The 9,541-nt window shown below is 38.1% G+C and overlaps 1 protein-coding gene across 1 annotated transcript in view; it reads left to right on the top strand.

The window, feature by feature from the left end:
- bys (Bystin) overlaps positions 1 to 9,114 on the top strand; it is a 47,824-nt gene extending 38,710 nt beyond the window's left edge. The window contains exon 7 of the mRNA XM_083129773.1: positions 8,832 to 9,114. Coding sequence (XP_082985899.1) covers positions 8,832 to 9,051 — 220 coding nt within the window. The 3' untranslated portion in view covers positions 9,052 to 9,114. The remainder of the gene's footprint in view (positions 1 to 8,831) is intronic.
- The last annotated feature ends 427 nt before the right edge of the window (positions 9,115 to 9,541 follow it).

A 9,541-nucleotide genomic window follows, 5' to 3' on the forward strand; every position in this document is an offset into this window, starting at 1 on the left:
TCCACACCAAAAAAGCAATTCCATTCTCTCTGGCCCTCAGGGGACAGCGCCTGAACACTTCACCCACCTCCCGCCAGAATTTTAACCTCCGCCTACACCAGGCCCTGGTTAACCGTGGATATCCCTCCATCCTGGTCACCAAGCAAATATCACGAGCTGCCTCACATACCACTACCACCAAGAAACCTGCTGCCACCAACCCACCTGCACTCATCACCCAATATCATCCCCACCTCAACAAAATCAGGCACACACTGCACTCTCTTCTCCCAATCCCCCACAGTGATCCCGAAACCAAAAACATATTTCCCGACAAACCCAGGGTGGTTTTCAAACGCCCCCCTAACCTCCAAAACATCCTGGCCCACAACACTCCTTCACCACACATCCAACACCCCCCTGCCCATAAATGCAACCGACCCAGGTGCAAGACCTGTCCCATCCTCGTCACTTCTCACACCCTCCAGGTGCACACGGCCACTGGCAAATTTACCCTCCATCCCAAAGGGACCTGCCATGCCTCAAACCTTATCTACATCCTCACCTGCAACATCTGTGGTGATTTTTACCTGGGGGAAACATCAACGGCCCTCAACCTCCGCATCAATAACCACCGCTCCTCCACCCACAACCTGGACTTCACTGTCGCCGTCCACACCAACCACCACAACATCAGTTTCAACGACTGCTTCCGGGTAGCGATCATCCACCTCCTACCCCAACCAGCCAACACCTCTGTTCGCAAAAGATGGGAGAGGGCCTATATATCGGCCATGAGTGCAACCACTCCACCTGGCCTGAAGAAGGCCACCCAGTAATGCCCAACCCTCACCCACCCTCCCGACTCATCCTACACACTCACAGTTTACGACGAGCCTGGTGACGAAACAGTGTTTTTTTCGTTCTACGCACCGCTTCTTCTTCAATGGGGACCTGGCAACTCTGCAGGACCCCAACTTCCGGTTCCGTCTTCTGTTTCTTCTCACACCGATGATGCTATAAATTAGCGAAAATTTTGAATTTTCTTACTGTCCGGTGAGTGTTTCCTTTTACCTTATTTGATTTTTACTTAGCCCTTTTGGCCCTCCTTGCTTTTATCCATTATATATATATATATATATATATATATATATATATATATATATATATATATATATATATATATATATATATATATATATATATATATATATATATATATATATATATATACACATACTGTGCGTTCATTTCGATCTTCAGCCGAGAGATCGGGAGAAACGTGGCGGGTGGCGCTGACGGAGATGCCGACATTTGCAGCCTGTAATGCCCGCTTATTTTTATGGACATATGCATACATTCGTATAAATATTGCAAAACGAGCACTAACCTGTGTTATAAGGGTATGATTTTAATTTTAGTAGCTTAGTAGCTGTATGTGCTGATGATTTTGACACGTCCATTTCACGGCGTAGAGGTTTGTTTGGAGAACATTCTAACGCTGCACCAATTTCATCGAGTTTTGCTTCGGTTAGAATCCGTCGTTTTTGCTTAGGTGTTTTAAAATTTAACGATCCAGTTTCTCGTAATTTAAGGACAAGATGTCTAACCGTATCTGTATGTGGAGGTGAAACGCCTAGGAATTTCTGTACAAATTGCCTACACACGTCTCGACACGAGTCTGTTTTCACGTAAGTGTCATACATAAGAATTCTTTGTTCTAACGTGAACCTTGCGGCTGGCATTCTAATCATCTCACTGACACAACACACATACACACTGCAATAACACAAACAAGTAACGGCAAGTAACCAAGGATATCACTCTTGCGCACAGTACGAAATTAACACGCTCTTGGTTTACATCTGCTCGCCACTATATTCACAGCTCTGTCTAGTCACGAAGGAACAAAAAACTTGAGCTCGGAGATTTCGGATTGGAAGGAAGCTCACGAAAACCATTGACTTTTAACGGTTTTGTCTGCAGCATAATCTTGATACAGTGTTGCACATTCGAAACCTCCAAACGATCGACACAAAACTCTTTCAAGGATATAAACTTAAGCAGGATGTTACTGGTCAAAACTATGATTAAAATGTTTTATTATCTGTGGCTCTTAACATCATTTCTAAAGCGTATTTTTTTGTGTATATAAGGGCAGAACTTGGATGAATTACAGATGATGAATTATAACACAGGTTAGCGCTCGTTTTGCAATATTTATATGAATGTATGCATATGTCCATAAAAATGAGCGGTCATTACAGGATGCAAATGTCGGCATCTCCGTCAGCGCCGCCCACCATGCTTCTCCCGATCTCTCGGCTGAAGATCGAAATGGACGCACGGTATATATTACAGTAGTCTCGATAATTCGAGGTGACCAGGGCCTGAAACTAGCTATAAAAAAAAAAAAAATTGATTACATGCCATGAGAAAATTAAAAAAATATATATATACATTTTAGAAGAATCTATAGTATGTGGAAAATAATTTATACAGTATTGCTATGAATATTGTACTTACCAGGGATGGCCAAATCTGGATGTTTGAAATCTGGATTTCAAGTTAAATCTCCTTGATGTGTTCGCAGCCAAGTCCATTTCCATACTGAAAAAAGAGTAGCAGTTAGGTAACTGAAAAGCAATGAGATTTAGTGTTAGGTAACTGAAAAGCAATGAGATTTAGTGTTGTGACAACAGCATTGTGAAGCTACAGCTGTTCTTTGTTTCAGCCAAACATGCCCACATTGTTTGATGTTGCTTTTGATTCCTCATCAGTAGAGCCCGGATTTATATGTGAAATGCGTGTTTCATGTAGCATGCAAAAACTTACGGAAAATACTTTTTTCTTTCCGACGAATTTGCAAAGAGTCTTTTGAGATGCATATGATAGCGCATATGTAAGTGCATATTTTGAGTGAATTTTGTTGTGCATGCATATTTCTTAAACTTTGCAGGATAAGGCATATTTAGAATTTTATTGCTACGTACTAGCATATTTCATAGTCTATCAAGAGAAAATAGCGTTGAGTTTGTCGCACACAATTGTTGGTAAATTCACTATCGACTGCACGGCGATAACCGAATGGCAAACATACAAATTTAATATACAATATACACTATAATATTTAAAGTTTTTTTCAGCATTTTATGGAGTGATTTTTAAACAACAGCGATAAACGCTCTCATATGTCATATGTACAAACATTAAGATTATATGTGATTATATAATGAATTATTAAAACAGAAATGACATAAAATAGGCTGAAGTGAAAACTTGTAGAGGTTGAAAGGGAAAAAAATGATTTTGTTGGGATTTATCTGAAGGCATGATTCATTACAACTGTGTACTGTTTCTCATTGTCTTATTCCATAATATTGAATATTTATTTTCCTCCTAAATGTGTGTTTAATTCTTGCTTATAGCTATGTATGTATCTTTGTTTCAAGTCTGCTTTATTACCGGACCGTACCTACTGTTGAATATATTAAATATACGAGTACGAGAAATCATATTTTTTTCACAGAGAATTGAACTTGAACATGATTATAAACGTGGCAGCGTTAACCCCTCCAACATTGGGGGAGGACGACTTGCGTACATGTGATTCAACCAATTTCCATTTCACTAGGACATTTGTTAATAGCAATTTGGTGCCCCCCCCCCCCCCTTGCCTGCCTTTCCCACACGCAGGTAAAATTGGTACTCTTTAAATTTAATCGAGAATACTGTGATGTTTATGAGCTGTGTGGTAACACCAGAGGGATGGACATCCTGCTGTTAGCAAGTCCTAGCCCCAAATAGACTAGAAAAGAAAGTGAATGATATAGTTTTATAGTAACTAATCCGTGCCTCTCCAAAAGAAATTCTTCCCTCTAGTTTTTCCACACTTGGTTTCTGCTATTTTTACTAGTGTTGTCACTACATATATCAGAGAAGTAAGCTCTCTAATTTTTTTGCACAATAATACATATACTAAATAAAATTCCATGTAGCAACATTTCTTCAGGCCAAATGCCATAAAGCAGCTGCCGAAATAAAAGTAAATGTAATTAAACTTTCATTTTTAAGCTTGTTAAATAATTCCCCGATCGAGGTGGATTTTTGATGCTCCCCCTCCCCCAACTTTCCACCTCATATTGTATTGCGAGTAGTGAGAGTAGAAACCACCTCTCCTCCATCATCCCACAAGAGCTTGCGTAATAATTGAACAATGGACGATGTTGTGCCAAACTCCTCCAAATATTGCTCATAAGCACAGGAGAGTATTCACAAGTCTCTAGACTTAAATTACTCTAACAAAGTGTCAGCTTTCAAAGATAATGGTTAGTGTTTGTGCAGACAAAAAGAAATCCTAAATCTGGCCTCTGAAATACGGATACAGTAGTAAAGTTTCCGAATCTGAATTTTCTGTTTTCCAGAATCCGGATATTTTTGGCCATTCCTCTTACAGTGCTCATTACAGTAGTAACGATGATAGGAAAATAAAGTTAACCAGTATTGAACTTAATAGTTTAAAGAAATGGTTAAGTTTCTTCTCCTTCAGGACATTGGATCGCTTCTGAGCAGCAATATCATGCCATCATCTGAATGACAGATTGTCAGTATGTGTTGCTTGTGGCTGTTCTACACAGTGCATTTCCCCCATCCAACACGTGTTTTTTTTTTTTTTTTCTGAGCTGAAAGTAATGCCAATGTGCCAGTATTTGCCGATACCAGTAGCATCAGAAAGCATCAGTTTATTTATATACCGCTTTCTAGTGTTTTGGTCTTTCACGGATTCTGCAAAAACACCATGCTATACTTTAACAGAGTCTAATTATGCTGGAAATTCTGAAGAATTCAAAGTTTATTTTTATTTTGTGTCAAAACTGAGTTTTGTCATTACATAATAGGTATTTTATAATTCTTATGTAATTTTGAATATTTGAAAGCAAAACTCTTGGTAAATTGATGCATACAGGGTCCGTTCTGAAAGTATCCGAACTTATTTATTTGCAAACAATTTATTGATGACAATTACAACTGCTGTCAATATTCTTCAATGTAGGCACCTTCAGCCTCAATACAGCGAGTATAGCGACTTTTCCACTGTTCACAGCAGTCCTGGAAGTCCTTGACTGACACCCTCTTTAATGCTGCAGTCATGGCAGCTTGAACCTCTTCAATTGACGCAAAACGCTTCCCCTTGAGCACCCTTTTGACCTTGGGAAACAAAAAGAAGTCAGCCGGTGCCAAGTCCAGGCAGTAAGGGGGATGAGGCAGCACTGCCACGCGTACGTTGGCCAAAAACTCACCTACCAACAGCGCTGTGTGAGCCGGCACGTTGTCGTGGTGAAGCACCCACCTGTCGGCGATGTCAGACCGGACGCGCTGGACACTCTGTCAGAGATGCTGAAGCACTGTTTTGTAGTAAGCTTCATTCACGGTGGTCCCAGCAGGTACAAACTCTTTGTGCACGACCCCCTTCGCATCGAAAAAGACAAATAGCATTGTCTTCACCTTTGATTTTGACATTCAGGCCTTCTTTTGACGAGGGGACATGGGGGTGTGCCATTCTGAACTTTGTCTCTTGCTTTTGGGGTCATACTTGCCTCCCGTAGCATGGTTAAAGTATCCATAAAGTTTTTTTTTTTTTTCAATTTAACACAAAATTTCACAGCGTAGCGCTGTTCCAAAGTGCGCTCCATTTCCACCAACTGCAAATTCTCAACGCGACATTTTTTCCGTGTACACAACACGAGCAATTGCACCTCAACCACTGCTCGCAGGCAACTGAGGGAGGCCTTGTTTTGAAGGTTAAGGTCCCCACTGCCACCTGGCGCAGCTTACCCGAACCCTCGACCGATTCTCTCGCCACGCTGCGGACAGTTCGGATACTTTCAGAACGGACCCTGTATAATTGAAGCGGAATTCTTACACACTAATCTTGATCAATGTTTTGAACAACTTTTATTTATTACTACGTTATTATGCTTGTAAATCATGCAAAATGAGGAGAAGTTGGTGCTAAAGCATTTGTGTTAAACAAATTATTTTAAATATATTTCAACACATTCAATTTCACATTAGAAGCATACAAACTGTATTTTTGAAATACAGAAAATGCATGACGAACATAATTATTTTAGTACATATGACATGTATAACTTTCAGGTACAACATATGTTTTACACATATGCAACATGGAGTGACGTAAAAAATTAGAAAATACATATGCAACATGTTAACACTAAATTGTGTATGTATTCAAAGTTTCTTTAATACACATATATATAATATATTATTTAAATGCATTACATAATCAATTCATCTCTCATAACAAACCAACAGCAAAAGTGATATCAATCTCTCAATTGTGCATACTTCTTTTCATCCAAACAATTGTTCATGCATTTAAGACTAAACTGCTTAGCACTAACAGTCTGAAATACATAGTTGGTATTACTTCTCTCTCTGGTAATTTACAATGCATTACAGAAATGAATTATATTGCTCGCAAGAAAAACTCTCTTTTATGACGTTTTAATTTTAGTTGATATATTGTCACAATATTTTGGCAATACATAGTTACATTGTCATACTATTTAAAAAGAATATTTAACTGCTTTTATACATCTGTTCTCTGCAGAACGTGTTTTCCCAGTGTAACTTCCAATGCACGAGTTTAAAACAACAATGTATATACATATCGTCACAATATTTGACAATATATATCGTGTCGGCAATATATTGTCATGATATTTGGTGGTATATATATATCATGGAGATAATATATCGCCGATATCACAATATGGAAAAAAATATCATATCGTATCATCTGATATTTTTTTGACGATGTGTCATGATATCAAATTTCCGATATTGTCCATCCCTACTCAGGAATGGTTTAATCTTACAATAATAATATCAACTATTATTATTTTTGTTACATGATTTGTAGTTGGAGCTCATAGCAAGATTTCACACTATAGCGACATAGCAGGGCACACAACATGTGTCAACTTGATATAAAATCTCCCTCAGAGCTTGGAGTTGTACTAAGAATATATATATTATTTGCAATTGGGAGCTCTTCACCAGAATTTTGAAAAACCATGCCTTTTTTTCAATGCACATTGGGCATTGTTTAACCACATATTGCAAGATTTGTGTGTGACCAAACAACATTGTTCATGCCTTGTGTTTGAAATATTGGCACAGTGGAGGAGCTCCATGGTGCAAGTACATTTTCATTTCTTCATAGTGTATCTATATTGGTGAGCAATGTACACATTTAGCAAATTTTACATTATAAATTACTGCATGAAATTCTGTCATCTAAGTTTTCGCTGATTGAGTGTGTAATTACAGGCATTTTATGTTTACAAACATAATTTATGTATAATAAAAATGTAAGTCGCGTGATTACAACTTTTTTCTTTCAGAGCAAAAATTGAATTATGTAAGAAAAGGTACCTGTGCCATGTAGGCACATAAGGGCCCCATGCATTGTCTATGTCAGATCATAGTGGAGGGTGTGATCAGCACCACACTCCTCCCACCTTTACACCGCTCTGCAGTTATCCATTGATTAGAGGCTGGGTGACCCCTGAGGTGATTCATTCAAGGACATGGGTTTCCTGTGTGGCAGTACCAAGTTTTAAAATTCTGCCCATTTTGGACTTTCATTAATTACTTTCTTCATCTTTTGTTTTTCCAATTATTTTCATACCCCCTCCAAAAGTGCTTCTTCAGGGTGGCTACTCACCGGGAATTCTGCGTGAATTTTTCTCCATAGATGTGAAAAAATGCAACTTTTCTTAATACAAATCCCAAAGAATTTATACATATTTATAAATGCCCCAAGGCAAGTTTTTCAGTTTAGCTTTTATTTTTATTTTTATCGAGAAAGGAAAAGAAATTGCATGGAAAATAAAACAGAATTCTCTCAGTCCGTTTACTTTGTTAATGTCCTTTGCAGAACAATCTAACCGACAGGCGGAAGATTTTTGAAATATATCTTGAAGTTGTTTAGTTAAATTTGAGTTTGAAATTCTCATACAATTAACATTTTTTTGTAGATTAGTATATTCCTTAACATTTGTGACTTGTGTTTGTTGATGTATTCGAGCCTGAGTATGTGAAATGGCAAAGGTAAGCTCTTCATCTTAAATAAAATATTTTAAATATATATACCGTTTAATTGAATTAGAAGGTTGGATACATTAGAATCGCACAGACCCTTTATATTGTTAAAATATTTGTGTGTCTGTGTGTGAGTGATTAGAGGCGGTAATATATAAGGTTGAAATAGAGAAAACATATGTTTTTACCCTTGAATTTTGGGAAAGTTCACCTTGAAAACTGGGAATTATACTTGAACTTTATCATGGTCCTAGAATAGCCACCCTGTTCTTACGAGTTGTAACAGAAATCACAAACAAAAAAGCAAGCAATAATAAGAAACTGCAACACACAAAAGTGAAATGCCTTCTACAACCAACACCATAGTTTCACACTTGTTTTCACCCTACTTCTCTTTCGAGTTTCGAGTTGTCCTCTTGAGCTAAGTGCATCTTCAATGGTAAAATAGTATGCAGACACACTAAATTTCTGCCAATACCAAAATACTACTGATCCTATATAAAACTGTATACAATGTTCTATGAAGAAATGAACTTGGTACGTTGTTACTTGATCAAGCGACTGCAGTAGGTGTTACTTTAGAAAACCAATGTATATGAATTGTATAAAATTATCAGCAATTTTAATGAAACCGATATGCCTATATTGGCTGATACTGAGAGTACAGATTTATCTGTCCCATTTTCATTATATTGTTATATTGAAAAACCATTAATTTTCAGGTTTAAAAGGGACCAGAGAGAGTTGCCAGTGCTGTGGCACCAAGCACTCCTCACCTTTGTGCAGCGTTACAAGCAGGATGTCAGCTCAGAACAAAAGGAAGCATTGCTTGAACTTTTGAGGTACCAGGGTCACCCGAAGGTCACTCCAGATATAAGGCGAGAACTCCAGCATGCTAAGTGTCGGGATATCGAGGTGGCACAGGAACCAATGGCAGAGTAAGGTGTATTTGAATTTTTTTATAATGTATACAAATGTAAAAATAAAACAAAAATTGTTACCAGGTGTTTGAGTATAATTTTCATGTTGCCCTATAGTATGTGAACTGAAGCTAATGATTGATAAAACCTGCATTACAAAAACGAATAAAAAGTTTGATGAAGAGGTTTTCTCAGGATATGAACCAGGTGATTTACGGGTAGGTTTCTGAGAGCTAATGTCACTCTCATCAGGGATTGAAGTGCATGTCGGAAGTAAGTTTTTATGTATTTAATGGGGGAGGAGTCCAGTGTAGGTGGCGGGCCAATCAGGTGTAGTCTCTCCAACGTCTGCACTTCAATCCCTGACGATGAGAGTGACAACTCTCGAAAGCCCAGAAGCCTCTCCGGAAATCACCTGGTTGATATCCCAAAAAAACCTGCACTGTAAATTCACAATAAAATTATCGAAACATAATGAACGATTTAGGAGGAGCATGGGTGGGGCAAAGAAA

The sequence above is a fragment of the Lepisma saccharinum genome, chromosome 10 (assembly GCF_977018435.1).
Source record: "Lepisma saccharinum chromosome 10, izLepSacc3.1, whole genome shotgun sequence".
Lineage (NCBI taxonomy): Eukaryota > Metazoa > Arthropoda > Insecta > Zygentoma > Lepismatidae > Lepisma > Lepisma saccharinum.